Here is a 17,281-nt window from a genome sequence, read left to right as displayed (position 1 = left end):
GTCTTTTGCATAAGAAGAAACTATAATGTTATGCCAACTTAAAATTCAATACCTGTGATCTTGGTTCCCTGATTGGTCTCAGCAGGAACACCAACACCATACTCATTTTCGCCTGTCACTCTGAAGTAGTAAACTCCTCCCTCCTGTAGGTCTGTAACTTTGTATGTCAGTCTGTGGCATGTGTCAATCAGCCTGGTCCAACCTTTTTTGCTGGCCTCGCGGATATCGACCAGGTAGTTTTTGACTGGCCCTCCTCCTTCATTCTCAGGAGTGTCCCAGGTTACAGTAGCAGAGGTCTTGGTCACTTCCTTGACTTCGACACGGGCAGGAGGCCCAGGGGAGTCCAGGACTCTGACACTGAGTGTCAAGGAGGAGGTTCCAGCTACACTGGACAAGGTGACAGTGTATTTCCCAGAGTCATTTCGAGTTGCTTTCTCTAAGGTGATGGAGGTGAAGGTGTCTGTGGTGTCAATGACAGCACGGACTCTAAGATCAACATCAGGTTTAGTCCATGTAACACTGGGAGTGGGTTTGCCTCTGAAGGGAACTGTCATAGTGAAAGAGCTGCCATCCTTCACAATAAGAGTCTTCCTCATCTCGTTGCTAATGTCAAAGACTGGCTCCTCCTCTCTTTCTCTGGCAACCTGTTTGTCTGACTCAGGACTGGGCTCACTGACACCAATCTTGTTGATGGACTTGACAACAAACACATATTCAGCCCCAGGAGTCAACCCCACCACTGTAAACTCTGTGTTCTTGGTGTTCTGGACTCCAACAATCCATTCATCATCTATAGTCTTCCTATATTCTACTCTGTAACCCGTCACAGGTGCTCCACCATCGAACAGTGGCTTGTTCCATGACAGGGTAGCTGTGGTCTTTGTAGAATCAATGACCTTCGGCTTAGCAGGAGGTGAAGGCAGGAACTGTGGGTCTTCAGCCTTGGTGAGTGGGCAAGGGATGCTAGGAGCACTGAGGCCAGCAGCATTCTCTGCAAACACTCTGTACTCGTACTCACAGCCATCACGAAGGTGTGAGGCTTTGACTCTAAGGTCATAAACAGGTTTTTTGTTAACACGGCACCAGCGAAGACCAGTCTTCTCTCGCTTTTCAATAACATAGCCAGAGATACTGCTGCCACCATCAGAAACAGGTCTTTCCCAACAGATGGTCATTGCCTCACTAGTAACTGAGGTGACCTGGACATTAGTGGGAGCTGCAGGCACAGTAAATGGATCCATGGCCTTTACTGGCTCACTCTCCAGGGCCTCGCCATCCCCATATTTGTTGACTCCTCTAACTCTGAAGATGTACTCATTTCCTTTAAGCAGCTTGGTCACCTTACAGGTGGTTGCCTTCATGTCCCCGTAGACAAGAGTCCAGGCAAGGCGACTTGTCTCACGTTTCTCCACAATGTAGTGCATAATTTCAGCACCACCATTCTCGTGAGGGGGTCCCCATGTTAGGGTGCATTTCTCTGCTGTGAGACCAGACACTGCCAAAGGTCCTGCGGCAGGTCCAGGTCTGTCCAGAACCTTACAGTTGATAGCCACAGACCTGGTTCCTGCTACATTGTGCAGGGTCAGGACATACTGGCCAGAGTCCCTCCTAATGGTGTCTCTGACAATCAGGGTGGTTGTAAAGTTGGTGGAGGTGATTTCACACCTAGCCTTGGCCTCAATCTCCTTTCCATCCTTAGACCATGTGACAACTGGGAGTGGACGGCCTGTGATCTCAGCATCAATTCTAATGATATCCCCGGCTTTGATGACAACCAGCTGTCTGAACTTGTCTTCCAGGATAATAGTAGGAGGGTCTACATCGTCCTTGACTGTAACAGGACCGGTGCTCTCTGAAGGAGCACTCAACAGCTCTGCAGAATTCCTAGCAATGACATGGAAGTCATATTGGACATCTTCGGTGAGGCCTGTGACATCGAAGTAAGTATCTTGAAGATTTGTGAAATTGCATTTCAGCCAGCGTCCATTGGGAAGTTCTTTACGCTCAACAATGTAGCCAGTGATCTTTACTCCACCATCATACTCTGGCTTCTCCCACAAGAGAGAAACTGAGTTCCTTGTAATGTTGGTGACTCTAAGGTTATGTGGAGGTTCACATGGATCTCTGGCTGCCACAGGGTCACTGGGCTTAGAGCATGGACCAATGCCAGCAATATTCTCAGCATAGACTCTGAACTGATACAGCAGGCCTTCTTCAATGCCTGTCATCTTAAACTGGCTCTCGGCTAGCAGTCCTCTGTTGACCTTGGTCCACAGAATGCTGCTTTGGTCTTTACATTCAATGTGATATCCAATAACAGAGCTTCCCCCATCACTGGCAGGTCTGCCCCATACCACGAGCATTCCAGTCTTGGTGGCATGGGCAACGTGGAGGTTGGTTGGGGGACCAGGAGGCTCAAACGGATACTGAGCAACAATGGGAGCAGAGTCAATAGCAGTACTCTTGCCATAACGGTTCTCAGCTGCAATACGGAACTGGTACTCTGTTCCCTGAGTGAGGCGAGACACTTTAATTGATGTCCTGGCTACTGTGGCTGAGACAATCTGCCATGTGGTTGTGGTAGTGTCTCTCTTCTCCACCACATAGTTGTTAATCTGGCATCCACCATCATAGCTTGGAGGATCCCAAGACAGACAGATGAAGTCAGCACTCACCTCGTCCACCTTAATGTTACTGGGGGGCCCAGGTTTGTCCAGGATTATAACAGAGATCTCAGCTGTCTTGGTGCCAACTGAGTTAGTCAAAGTAATCTCATACTTTCCTACATCTTCCTTGGTTGCATCCTTGATGAAAATCTTGGATGAGGTCTTGGAGGTAAGAACATTTACCCTGGTTGTCTGCTTAAGCACCTGGCCATCCTTCTTCCAGGACACCTCTGGTTGAGGTCTGCCTTTGAAGGGAACATCAATCTTCAAGTCATCTCCAGCTTTTACACTGTATGTGTTGAACAAGAGGTTGACGGTCGGCTCTACTGCGATGTCCTTCACCACCACAGCGGCTGCCAGAGGTTTGGCATCACTCTTGCCCTTATCATTCACAGCAATCACCCTGAAGGAGTATTCCTCTCCAGTTGTAAGTCCATCAATAGTAGCTTCCAGTGCTTTGACTTCACTGCACACAGTCCATTTATCATCCCCCTTGGGTTGCATCTCCACAATATAGTTTGTAATCTTGCTGCCTCCATCATGATCAGGTTTCTCCCAAGAAAGGGTGACACTATGACGAGTCACATCAACCAGGACAATCTTACCGGGAGGCAAAGGAGCCTCGGACACCTTGACTTGATCTGTGGAGGCAGGCAGACCTACTCCAAGCTCATTCACAGCCAAGACACGGAAATAGTATCGGCCTCCCTCTTGCAGGTCAGATATAATGTACGAGTTCCTCACACAATTGGTGCAAACACTGGTAAAAGCCATTCTCTTCTGCTCTCTCTTCTCCACAATGTAGTGTGATATCTTAGCCCCACCATCAATTAGTGGAGGCTCCCAGGAGAGAGAGACAGAATTTCTCTTCACATCCTTAACCAGCAGGTTGGTAGGAGCACTAGGGGAGTCCAGAACTCTAACATTGATGAAGGCTGATTTAGAGCCACTGAAATTCTCAAGGGTCAGTACATATTTGCCAGTGTCAAATCTGTCAACATTCTCAATCACCAGCATTGTGTAAGAGCTTGTGACCTCAATCTGGGCTCGCTCATTCAGAGTGCCATCGGCCTTTGACCATCTGACCTCAGGCTCAGGTTTTCCCCTGATTGTCACAAACAGACGGAGGGTGGCAGTGGCACGAATATTGACCATCTTCCTTAAGTCGGCATCTAGTTCAATTTCAGGAGCTTCCAGCTTCTCTGCAGCAATCACAGACCCTGGTAGGTCCACATGCTCTCCCACTCCCTCACAGTTGACAGCACTGATGCGGAAGTTATACTCTGCATTCTCCTTTAATTTCTTAATAGTGTAGTGAGTAGCCTGGACACCCGTGGGTGGTGTGCAAATGATCCACTCATCATCTGCTGTCTCCTTCACTTCAACGATGTAACCAGTGATCTGTGCTCCACCATCATAGATAGGCCTGGACCAGGACAAGGAGACAGTGGTGCTTGAATGGTCTGTGACTTTGGGGTTATTTGGAGGTCCTGGTGGGTAAGTGGCATCACAAGCCTTGATGTATTCAGATGGTGCACTTGGTTTTCCCACTCCAGCAGCATTTTCAGCTGAGACCCTGAACTCATAGGAGTGTCCCTCTGTGAGGCCAGTGCATCTGAATCTCAGGTCATTCAGCCTCTTCTTGTTGCACTTAGTCCATCTAATGCCATCCTTATCACGCTTTTCAAGAATATACCCTTCAATCTCAGCCCCTCCATTATGTTCCGGCCTCTCCCAGGTAAGCACCATGGAGTCCCTAGTGATAGCACTGGCTTCTGGGGTGGAGGGGGCACTGGGAGTGGTGAATGGGTTACGAGCAATAACAGGGTCAGATTCCAAAGGTTCACCAACACCATATTTATTCACAGCAGTGACCCTGAAGATGTATTCATTGCCAGGCAGCAGTTTTGTGATTTTGTAGCTGATGGCCTGGATCTTAGGTTCAACCATGGTCCATGACAAACGGCTGGTCTCTCGCTTCTCAATGATGTAGTGAGAGATGCTGGCTCCGCCATCATGTGAGGGATGGTTCCAGTGAAGATAACATTTCTCAGCTGTGACCCCTTTGACCTCTAACGGGCCATCTGGAGGGCCAGGTCTATCCAGAACTTTAACATTAACTGGGATCATCTTAACTCCTCCCACATTGACAAGTTTGAGAACAAAGTGACCACCATCAACTCTAATGCAATCCTTGACTGTCAGGATGGTACGTGTGAGTGTGGTCTTGACCTCCATTCTTGGAGTGGTTTTATCAATACCCTTTCCATCCTTTAACCAAATGACCTCAGGCAGAGGCTTACCAGTGTAGTCAGCATCAATAACGAATGTTTCACCAGCATGAACAACAGTCAGATCCTTGAATTTAGAATCCATGGTGGCTCCTGGTGCCTCAATTTCATCTTTGGCAGTGATTTCTCCTGTGCTTTGAGAAGGATGGCTGGAAATACCAGCAGCATTCCTGGCAATGACTCTAAACTCGTAAACGCAGTCCTCAGTCAGGCCACTGAGTGTGAACTGGGTATCAATGATGTTGGTGAAGCTGGCCTTCATCCAGCGGGTATCTGGGTGTTTCCTTCTCTCAATAACATAGCCAGTGATTGCACTGCCTCCATCATACTGAGGCCTGGTCCACTGGAGTGTCACATGGTTTCTGGTGATTTCAATAGCCTCAGGAGTGCCTGGTGGGTCACAGGGATCCCTGGCAACTGTGCTCTCAGAAATCTTGCTAGCTGGGCTGATTCCAGCAATGTTCTCAGCATAAACTCGGAATTCATACTCAATGCCTTCTTCTAGCTCTGTAGTCTTGAAACGTGTGTCTGGGATTAGAAGCTTGTTGAGTTTAGTCCACAAGAGGCTATTCTTCTCCTTTCTTTCGAGGTGATAGCCAAGGATGGGGCTGCCTCCATTGTTGGTAGGAGGTTTCCACTCAACAACCATGTTATCTTTGGTTGCAGCAGAAATAATTGGTGTTCCTGGGGCAGCAGGCTCACTGAATGGATACTGAGCAACAACAGTGGGAGAGACAATGGCAGAACTCTTTCCATATCTATTCTCAGCAGACACTCTGAATTGATACTCAACTCCAGTCTTCAAGTTGGTGACTTTGATTGTTGTCCTTGCAATAGTAGCAGACACAATCTGCCATGCTGTTGTGGTGGTGTCTCTCTTCTCCACAATGTAGTTGTTGATCTGGCAGCCGCCAGTGTAACCTGGTGGCTCCCAGGAGAGAGTGACATAATTAGAGCTCACCTCCTCAATTTTCACGGGGCCTGTAGGTGGGCCAGGCTTATCAAGAATAATTACAGTAATCTCCTCTGTAGCTGTTCCAACACTGCTGGTGGCCATGACAGTGTATTTACCAGAGTCTTCCTTATTTGCATCCTTGATGCACAGCTTAGTAGATGATGGAGTGCTAGATACATTTAGTCTGGTTGTCTCCTTTAGAGCTTGTCCATCCTTTTTCCATTCAACCTTGGGAACAGGGCGTCCTATCACTGGAATCTCAACCTTCAGATCCTCACCATGCTGTATACTGTAAGTGTTGAATGCCATCTTGAATCTGGGCTCAATCGTTACATCTTTAGCAGTGACTGATGCAGCCAGAGGCCTGGGGTCACTCTTGCCCTTCTCATTAAAAGCTGTCACCCTAAACAGGTATTCATGTCCTGCACTAAGACCTGTGACAGTGCCCTCACATGTTTTGGTTGTAGCAGCCACCACCCATTCTTCTGAGCCCACAGGCTGCATCTCAATGTAGTATCCCATGATCCTGCTGCCTCCATCATGGTCTGGCTTCTCCCAGGAGAGCGAGGCAGAGGTTTTGGTCACATCAGTCAAAGTGACCTTACCCACAGACAGAGGAGGCTCAGATGTCTTAACTGCATCTTCTGTCTCAGCAGGCTGTCCCACACCAAACTCATTCTCAGCTAAGACTCTAAAATAGTAGATAGTTCCTTCAGTGAGGCCAGTGATACGGTAACTTGTCTTTGTGCATTTGTTATCCACGTTAGAATAAACCTTCCTGGTGGACTCCCGCTTTTCAACCAGGTAATTCTTGATTCTTGCACCGCCATCAATGAGAGGTGGCTCCCAGGTCAGAGTAACACTTTGTCTCTTAATGTCTTTTACGGTTAAATTCAGAGGGGCCCCCGGAGTGTCCAGAACTTTAACAGAGACAAAGGCTGATTTGGTGCCAGCACTATTTTCCAAGTTCAATATGTATTTTCCAGCATCATATCTGTCACAGATGTCAGTGGAAAGCTGTGTGTAATCTTCCCCAGTCTCAATCTGAACTTTACTGGGCAGTGCTCCATCTTCCTTGGCCCAGCAAATCTCGGGAGTAGGACGACCCTTAAATGGTATGCAGATTCTCATTGAGCCACCTGCACGGACAACTATTCCTTTCCTAAGCTCTGAATCCAGAATCACTTCTGGAGGCTCAATCTTATCCTCTGGTTTCACGACTCCCTGGACTTCTGTGGGCTCACCTACACCCAGCTTATTGATGGCACAGATGCGCACTTTGTATTCCTGGTGCTCTGTCAATTTGGTGATGGTAAACTTGGTCGCGTTGACTCCAGAGGGTGGGGTGCAAATGGTCCACTCCTCCTCATCAGCCTTGGTAATTTCCACAGAATATCCTTGAATCTCACAGCCACCATCATAGATAGGCCTATGCCAAGCCAGGCTGATGGAGTCTTTAGTTGTGTCGACCACATGGGCATTGGTGGGGCAGCCTGGTTCAAAGGTGGGGTCACAGGCTTTGAGGTAGGGTGTAGGTGGGCTTGGCTGACCCACTCCAGCTGCATTCTCAGCAGATAACCTGAATTCATATTCATGGTCCTCGGTCAGTCCTGTTACTCTGAAACGCAAGTCTGTCACCCTGCGTTTGTTGCACTTGGTCCATCTCACTCCAGCTTTATCTCTCTTCTCAACAATGTAACCTACAATTTCACTGCCTCCTGTGGTCTCAGGGCGGTTCCAGCAGACAGTCATGGAGTCCCTAGTGATGTTAGTGATCTCAAGCTCCTGAGGGGAACCGGGAGGAACAAATGGATTTCTCATGATCACTGGCGCTGACTCAAGAGGCTCACCCACACCATATTTGTTGACGGCCATGACTCTGAAGATGTACTCATTGCCCTTCAGCAACTTGGTAACCTTGAACATGGTAGCTCCACAGTCACTGGAAACCACAGTCCATGCCAGGCGGCTGGTTTCTCGCTTCTGAATGATGTAGTGAGAAATGCTAGCTCCTCCATCATGTCTGGGTGGCAGCCATGACAGTGAGCACTTCTCCTCAGTTACATTACTGACAGTAAGAGGTCCCTCTGAGGGGCCTGGTCTGTCCAGTACCTTCACACTGAATGGGATAGTCTTAGTTCCAGCCACATTAGTCAGAACCAGAGTGTACTGTCCACCATCCACTCTGATGGCATCCTTTACAACTAGCAAAGCCTTGAAATCTGTGTTTTTGATCTCGGCCCTTGCTGAGTTTTCAACTTCAACATCTCCCTTGAACCACTGAGCTGTGGGGATGGGCTTTCCTTCCACACTGGCCTCCAGACTGAAACCCTCTCCAGCATTAATAACAAGGGTCTGGTTATACATAGGATCTGTCTCACACTTTGGTGGGTCAACTTCATCCTTGGCTGTGATGGATCCTGTGCTCTCAGATGGCTTGCTGACAGCACCAGCTGCATTCCTTGCTACTACTCTGAAGTCATATTTGTTATCTTCTGTCAGGCCAGTAACTGAGAATTCATGTTCAATTATGTTTGTAAAGCTAGCCTTCATCCACTTTCCTTCAGGAAGGTCACGTTTCTCCACCACGTAGCCAGTAACTAAGCTTCCACCATCGTACTCTGGAGCGGTCCACCTCAGCTTCACTGAGTGCCTGGTCACAATCACAGCCTCGGGACGGCCAGGAGGATCACATGGGTCACGGGCTACATAAACCTCAGAAACTTTACTGCACTTTCCAATGCCAACAATATTCTCAGCATAGACTCTATACTCATACTCAATGCCTTCCTCAAGAGGAGTAGATTTAAACCTGCAGTCTTGGATGAGCATTTTGTTGATCTTCGTCCAGAGGATACTGTTCTTCTCTTTCCTCTCCAGATGGTAGCCCAAGATAGCACTACCTCCATCAGATGGGGGTTTGTGCCACTCAACCACCATAAAGTCTTTAGTGTATGAAGACACAAATGGGGTTCCTGGTGGGCCAGGCTCCTGGAATGGATACTGTGCCACAACAGGCTCTGAATCAATTGCATAACTCTTTCCATATCTATTCTCAGCATAGATTCTGAAGTGGTATTCAGCGCCTGTCTTCAGATTGCTCACTTTTAGCGTGGTTCTGGCAACAGTGGCAGATACAACCACCCAGTTGGTTGTGGTGGTGTCTCTCTTCTCCACCACATAGTTGGAGATTGGGCAGCCACCTGTGTATGTAGGAGGTTCCCAGCTAAGAGTGATACTTTCAGCACTTATGTCCTCCAACTTGACAGGGCCCGTTGGTGGGCCTGGTTTGTCAAGGGTGATCACCTCAATAGTGGCATCCTTGGATCCCAGGGCGTTGGAGATATTGATGCCGTACATGCCCCCATCCTCTCTGGTGGCATCCTTTATGGTGAGGGTAGTGTGATGTGCTGAGTCAGTGACATTTACTCTTGTGGTCTGTTTAAGTGCAGAACCATCCTTGGTCCAGCTGATGGTTGGCTTTGGATGACCAGCAACTGGGACCTCTACCTTGAGGTCATGCCCCACCTGGACACTGTAGGTGCTCACTTTGGGTCTAACAGCAGGCTCAATCACAAGGTCCTTTGCTACAACTGAGTGAACGAGCTGTCTGGGGTCACTTTTGCCCTTGTCATTTACAGCTACAACTCTGAACTGATACTCCTCGCCCTTTAGTAGGTTTGTCACTACAGTCTCCAGTGCTTTCACACTAGCACACACAGACCAAGACTCACTGTCTTTAGGTGCCAGTTCGACTTCATAATGACTGATCCTACTGCCGCCATCATATTCAGGCTTCTCCCACCTGAGAGTTACAGTGCTATGAGTGACATCAACAACACTGACTTTACCAGGTGGCTGAGGCTTTTCAGATATCTTGATTGGTTCCATAGTTTTAGCAGGGAGACCTACACCATACTCATTCTCAGCCAAGACTCTGAAGAAGAAGATTCCACCCTCTGGAAGATGCTCAACTTTCCATGACATCCTATTGCAGGTGGTGATGGGAGAGTAAACTTTCCTGGTGCTCTCACGCTTCTCAACAATATAATGCTTAATCTTTGAGCCACCATCCAGAAGTGGAGGTTCCCATGTGAGAGTGACAGAATCTTTGGTAATCTCTTTCACCATAAAGTTAGTGGGTGGACTAGGTGAGTCCAGGACCCTGACACTGATGAAGACTGACTTTACTCCACTGGCATTCTCTGCAGCCAGGGTGTATTTGCCACTGTCGAATCTGTCAACGTTCTCAATGACAAGTGATGCATAACTGCCTGTGTTGTCTATCTGGGCAGTCTCCTTAATCTCACCCTCAGCTTTACCCCATTTCACCTCAGGAGCTGGACGACCCCTCACAGGAACAAACAGCCTGAGGGTGCTCGCTGCCCTGATGTTGATCATCTTTCTCATATCAGCGTCAAGGTCAAGATCAGGAGCCTCAAGCTTCTCCTCCAGGAGAATCTTTCCTGGAACATCAGCATGCTCACCAACACCAACTTTGTTGATACCACACACTCTGAACTGGTACTCGTGCTTCTCCAGAAGCTTTTTCACTGTAAACTTAGTATCTGTGATTCCAGTGGGAGGGGTGCACATGAACCACTCATCAGATGCACCATTGCAGGCCTCCACAATGTAAGCCTGAATCTCACAGCCACCATCATAAATGGGTTTGCCCCAAGTCAGGGAAACAGTTGACCTGGATGTGTCGACCACCTTGGGGTTGTTTGGTGGGCCTGGTTTGAAGATAGGATCCAATGCTTTGTAGTACAGTGTTGGAGCGCTAGGAGTGCCAACACCTGCAGCATTCTCAGCAGCAACTCTGAATTCATAGCTATGGTTTTCTAGGAGCCCTGTTACTCTGAAGCGCAGCTCACTCACTGTGCGCTTGTTGCACCTGGTCCATCTCACACCATCCTTGTCACGTTTCTCAACAATGTATCCCTGGATGGGACTGCCACCATCATGAGTTGGTCTTTCCCAGGTCACCACCATGGAGTCTTTGGTGATTGTGCTGATTTCTACCTCTGTTGGTGGGTTGGGAGTGACAAATGGGTTTCTGGCAATCATCGGCTCAGATTCCAGAGGCTCACCAACTCCATATTTGTTGACTGGAACCACTCTGAAGATGTACTCATTACCAGGAAGAAGTTTGGTGATTTTCAGGTTCAGTGTCTGAACTTTTGGTTCAACTACAGTCCAAACCAGTCTGCTGGTTTCCCTCCTCTCAACAATGTAATGGGAAACATCACTACCTCCATCTTGCATGGGAGGTTTCCAGGCAATGGAGCATTTCTCACTTGTGACCCCATAGATTGAGATAGGGCCCTCAGGAGGACCAGGCCTGTCCAAAACCTTGACATTAATGTTAACAGATTTCTCTCCTCCAACATTCTTTATCAGCAATGTGTACTGACCTCCATCAACACGAATGGCTTCTTTAACAACAAGACAAGCTGTAAAGTCTGTGTTCTTGAGCTCTAGGCGAGCTGCTTCAGTAATCTCTTTACCTTCCTTTAGCCAGTGTATTGTGGGCACAGGCTTACCATAGACAGCAGCCTCAAGTCTGAATGTCTCCCCTGCATTTACCACCACAGCCTGGGAGTACTTAGCTTCCAAGTCAATCTTGGGTGGATCCACCTCATCCTTGGCAGTGATGGCTCCGGTGGACTCAGAGGGCTGACTGAAGACACCAGCTGCATTCCTGGCAATGATGCGGAACTCATAAATCTCATCTTCAGTAAGTCCTGTAGCAACAAATTCAGTCTCAATGATGTTAGTGAAACTGGCCTTCATCCAGCGGCCAGCTGCCTCCTTCTTCTCAACCACATAGCCTGTGATCTTGATGCCACCATCATACTCAGGTTTGGTCCATCTGAGTTTCACTTGGTTTCTTGTCACAATAACAGCCTCTGGTTTTCCTGGGCTGACACAAGGATCTCTGGCCACTTGCATTTCACTCAGTTTGCTGGCTTTGCTAAGGCCAACAATGTTCTCAGCATAGACTCTGAACTCATATTCAATACCCTCTTCAAGGCCAACAACCTTGAATCTGGTTTCCGGGATTAGTTGTTTGTTCTGTTTCACCCACATTATGCTGTTTCTCTCTTTGAGCTCTAAGTGATAGCCCAGAATTTTGCTTCCACCATCATTACTGGGTTTCTCCCATACAACCACCATGCTTTCCTTGGTGGCTGACTGGACTGTGACGGAACGTGGCGAACTAGGCACTTCAAATGGATACTGAGCAACAATGGTATCAGAGAGCAGAGCTGAGGACTTGCCATATCTGTTCTCAGCAGCAATCCTAAACTGGTACTCAGATCCAGTCTTCAGACGGGCTGCCTTGATAGTGGTTCTGGCAACTGTAGCTGACACAATTTGCCAATTTGTGGTAGATGTGTCCCTCTTTTCAACAATGTAATTGTTGATGGTGCAACCACCCTCATACTCTGGTGGATTCCATGACAGGACCACACTGTCAGCAGTGACCTCATCCAACTTAATTGGGCCAATTGGAGGGCCAGGCTTATCTAGAACAACAACACTGATGTCTGTGGATGCCTCTCCAGCTGAGTTGATCAGTTTGATAGTGTATGTGCCCACATCATCTCTGCATGCCTCCTTAATGACCAGGAGAAGGTTTTTGTCTGTGGCTTCAGCATTAACTCTCGTTGTCTCCTTGAGAACAATGCCATCTTTGAGCCAAGTTGCGGTGACCTTGGGACAGGCAACGTAAGGTACATCTATCTTCAGATTATCTCCTGCTAGCACACTGAATGTGCTAAAAATCAATTTGAAGGTTGGTGAGATGACAAGGTCTTTTGCCACCACAGGCATACTGAGAGGACGTGGGTCACTAACTCCCTTTTCGTTGGTGGCTGAAATACGGAACATGTACTCCTCTCCCTGTGTAAGGCCAGTTACAAGAGCCTCATTGGTCTTTACCACCATGACTTGGGTCCACTTTTCGCTGCCTTTACCTTGCATCTCAACAATATAGCCTGTGATTCTACTGCCACCATCATGGTCAGGCTTTTCCCAAGTTAGTGTGACACTGGTGCCAGTAACTTCAAGGAGGGACACTTTACCTGGTGGGAGAGGCTTCTCTGACACTTTAATTGGTTCAACGGTCTCTACCGGTAGACCAATGCCAAATTCATTCTCAGCCAGGATTCTAAAGAAGTACATCTTTCCTTCTTCCAGGTCTCCAACTTTCCAACTTGACTTATGGCAGCTTGCACAAACAGTTGAGTAAGCCTTTCTCATTGACTCACGCTTCTCTACTACGTAGTTGCGGACTCTGGAGCCACCATCAATGAGGGGTGCATCCCAAACAAGGGAAACTGAATCTCTGGTGACCTCCTTGACGATGAGATTCTGAGGTGCCCCGGGAGTATCTAGCACCCTGACATTAACAAAGGCTGTCTTGCTTCCTGAGGCATTCTCTATAGTGACCATGTATTTACCCCCGTCAAACCTGTCAACATTGTCTACCTGAAGAGTGGTGAATGATGGGGTGATTTCGATGTTAGCTTTGTCCAGGGATTCTCCATGCTCTCTCGACCATTTTACTTCAGGTGCTGGTCTGCCCTTGATAGGGACAAAGAGTCGAAGTGTGCTACAGGCTCTGATGCAGACCACCTTACGCAACTCTGCTCCAAGTTCAATTTCTGGAGGAAGCAGTCTGTCTTCAGCCTTGGGGGTTCCAGGAAGAGCAGCAGGCTCTCCCACTCCTTCGCAGTTAGTGGCACAGATGTTGATTTTATACTCCTGGTTTTCCTTCAAGTTGGTAATGGTGAAGGAAGTGGCTGTCCATCCCTTCTTGGGAGTATGAATTGTCCACTCATCCTCCTCAGGCAGACAGGTCTCCACAATGTAACCAGTGATTTCAGAGCCACCATCATAGACAGGCTTGTTCCAGGCAAGGGTGATGGAAGACTTGGTTGTGTCCAGCACTCTGGGGTTCCCTGGAGGTCCAGGCTTGAAGATGGTGTCTATGGCTTTGTAGAATGGACTGGAAGGACTAGGCTGGCTTATACCAGCATTGTTCTCTGCAAAAACTCTGAATTCATACTCATGTCCTAGTGTAAGACCAGAGACCTTGAATCGCAGGTCAGTCACAGTCCTCTTATTGCACTTCACCCAGCGCAGGCCTGTCTTATCCCTTCTCTCAATTATATATGTGTTTATTCTGCTGCCTCCATCATGTTCAGGGCGCTCCCAGCAGACGACCATGGAGTCCTTGGTAATTGTGGTGACTTCAGGCTGCTGTGGTGGATCACTGGGGACATAGGGGTTGGCACAGATAACAGGTTCAGACTCCAAGGGTTCACCCACACCGTATTTGTTAACAGCCATGACTCTGAAGATGTACTCATTGCCCTTTAGAAGTTTGGTGACCTTGAATCTATTTGCTTGAAGGTCTGTGGCCACATTTGTCCATGCCAACCTGCTGGTCTCACGCCTCTGAATGATAAAGTACTCGATCTTAGCACCACCATCATGTGTTGGATGTAGCCAATTAAGGACACATTTCTCAGCAGTGATATCAGTTACAGTGAGGGAATCTGGTGGTCCAGGTCTGTCGAGCACCTTGACATTGAATGTGAACTTGGCAAAACCACCCGGATTGCTGGCTGTCAGAGTAAAAGCACCACCATCTCTCCTCAGGGAGTCTTTGTTTATTAGAGTTGTGTGGAAGTCAGACATCTTTATCTCTAGCTTGGCTGTATCCTCAAGCTCCTTTCCTTCCTTGGTCCATACCAGAGATGGGATTGGCCTGCCAGTCACTCTTGCATCTAGCTTGAATACCTCTCCAGCCATGACAACAACATTGCTGCTATATGATGCATCAATATCAAGCCTGGGCTCTTCAATGTCATCTCTGCATGTGATTGCCTCTGATGGCTGGGATGGAGCACTGACAGCACCAGCAGAGTTTCTAGCAAACACACGGAATTCATAAGTTGCATCCTCAGTCAGACCACTGACTGTGTAAATGGTTTCTAGAATGTTGTTGAAGTTGGCTTTGAGCCAGCGTCCATTGGGCATCTCTCTCCTCTCCACAGTGTAGCCTGTGATGGAAAACCCTCCATCTCCCTCTGGTTTGGTCCATGACACTGTCACCTCATGTCTGGTGATATTCAGTGCCACAGGCCTGCCTGGTGGGTCGACTGGGTCCAAAGCATACATAGGCTCAGAGGGTTTGCTTGGTTTGCTGAGACCAGCCATGTTTTCAGCAGTAACACGGTGTTCATATGCGATTCCATCAACAAGACCTGTTGATTTGAAGATATTACCAACAACAAGAGCTTTGCTGATCCTCTGCCACAGAATGCTGTTTTTCTCTTTTCTGTCCACATGATAGCCCAGGATAGCACTGCCTCCATCAGAGGATGGCTCATTCCAACTCAAAGTCATAGAATCCTTGTTGAAAGATGTGACTACAGGAGTGCCTGGCTGGCCTGGCACATCAAATGGATAAGCAGCCACCACCGGATCTGAAGAAATGCATGGTCCAATGCCATATCTGTTCTGGGCTTTGACACGGAACTGGTATTGAGTTCCAGTGTTGAGTCGAGCTGCCTTGAATGTGGTGCGGATCACTGTAGCTGCCAACTCCATCCAAGAAGTGCCAGTAGTCTCCCGCATCTCAACAATATAGTTGTTGATGGGAACGCCTCCATCGTTCTCTGGTGCCTCCCAGGACAGAAGAACATAATCACATGACACCTCTTCCAACTTGATGGGACCAGTGGGAGGACCTGGAATGTCGTGGACTAGTACTGTGATTGTCTCAGTCACTGTCCCTAGCATGTTCTTTCCGGTCATGGAATACTGGCCTCCATCAGTCCTCTTGATCTCATTGATGTTGAGGATAACTGATGTTGGTGTGGTTTCAGTGTTGATTCTTTGTGTCTCCTTGAGCACTGCATCTCCCTTCTTCCAGGAAACCACAGGCCTGGGTTTGCCAAGCACTGGAATCTCCACCTTGACACGGTCCCCTGCCTTGGCAATGACCGTCTTCTGGTAGACTCCACGCAGGTCAAAGGAAGGAGCAGAAGTCTGTTCTTTGATAACCGCAGGCCTGCTCTCACGGGGGTCACTCCTACCCGATGCATTGACAGCCATTATACGGAAGGTATATTCTGCACCCTCAATCAGGTCTGTGACGGTGTAATCCAGAGCCTTGATGGTTGTCACATGGACCCACTGGTCAGTTTCCTTTTTCTGGGCCTCAATAACGTATCCAGTGATCAAGCTGCCACCATCATGCAGGGGCTTGATCCATGCAAGGCTGGCACTGTCAGCAGTCACATCGGTGACATACAAGTTCTCTGGTGCAGAGGGGGCTTGGGATACCCTGATTGGCTCAGGGGTTTCAGCGGGCTCACCTACGCCCAGGTCGTTCTCAGCAGAGACCCGGAAGTAGTAATAAGCTCCCTCCTCAAGGTCTGGAATTTTGAAGGAACACTTCTGCCATGTGGTGCTAAGCACTGTGTAGGCCTTTTTGGTGGCCTCTCTCTTTTCAATAATGTAGTTATGAATCTTAGAACCCCCATCAATTATGGGGATTTCCCACTGGAGGGTTATGCTGTTCTTAGTGATCTCTCTAGGTTTGAGGTTAACTGGTGGTCCTGGTGTGTCCAGAACTTTCACATTAACAAAACCTGTCTTCTTTCCAGCAACGTTCTCCAGACTGAGGTTGTACTTTCCGGCATCGTATCTAGTGCAGTCAGGAATAACCAGTAGAGTGTAGGACTCTGTGGTGTCAATGTGTGCACGTGTTTTCAAGTTGGTATCATCTTTGCTCCACGTTACTTCAGGAACAGGACGGCCCCTGATGGGAACAAACATACGGATTGAAGCACGGGACCTGACCACCAGGGTTCTCCTGAGTTCAGCATCCAACTCAAAGTCTGGCAGTGCCTCCTGGTCCACAAGTTCAGTCACTTTCTCAACCTCTGCAGGCTCGCCGACTCCCTCGGAGTTTACAGCACTGACTCTGAAGTGGTATTTTCCACCTTTTTGAAGTTTACCAATAACATATTCAGTAGCTTTCAATGGGTACTGTGTCTCTGTCTCCCAGTCATCGTGCCCCTCCTTTTTGTACTCAACAATATATCCCTCAACTTCCAGACCACCATCATAGTGGGGTCGGCCCCAAGCAAAGGTGGCAGTGGTTTTTGTGGTGTCTGTAATTCTGGGACTGGATGGAGGACCAGGTGGATCTAATAAACCAAAAAAAAAAAAAAAAAAAAAAAAATTTAAATACGTTATCGGGGGCCTTTTTACAAAGGTTGTAACTTATATTGCGACTTTCCTATTTTAAAATTCTGAATTAGGTGAGAAGTCCAATTTTACTT

General features: G+C 48.1%; 1 protein-coding gene across 1 annotated transcript in view; it reads right to left on the bottom strand.

Annotated features, from left to right (window-relative positions):
* LOC121194072 (titin-like) overlaps positions 1-17,281 on the bottom strand; it is a 183,268-nt gene that overhangs the window by 28,415 nt on the left and 137,572 nt on the right. The window contains exon 173 of the mRNA XM_041056636.1: positions 53-17,146. Coding sequence (XP_040912570.1) covers positions 53-17,146 — 17,094 coding nt within the window. The remainder of the gene's footprint in view (positions 1-52; positions 17,147-17,281) is intronic.

The sequence above is a fragment of the Toxotes jaculatrix genome, chromosome 15, assembly GCF_017976425.1.
Source record: "Toxotes jaculatrix isolate fToxJac2 chromosome 15, fToxJac2.pri, whole genome shotgun sequence".
NCBI classification, from domain to species: domain Eukaryota; kingdom Metazoa; phylum Chordata; class Actinopteri; family Toxotidae; genus Toxotes; species Toxotes jaculatrix.
This window is presented reverse-complemented; position numbering and strand designations above follow the sequence as displayed.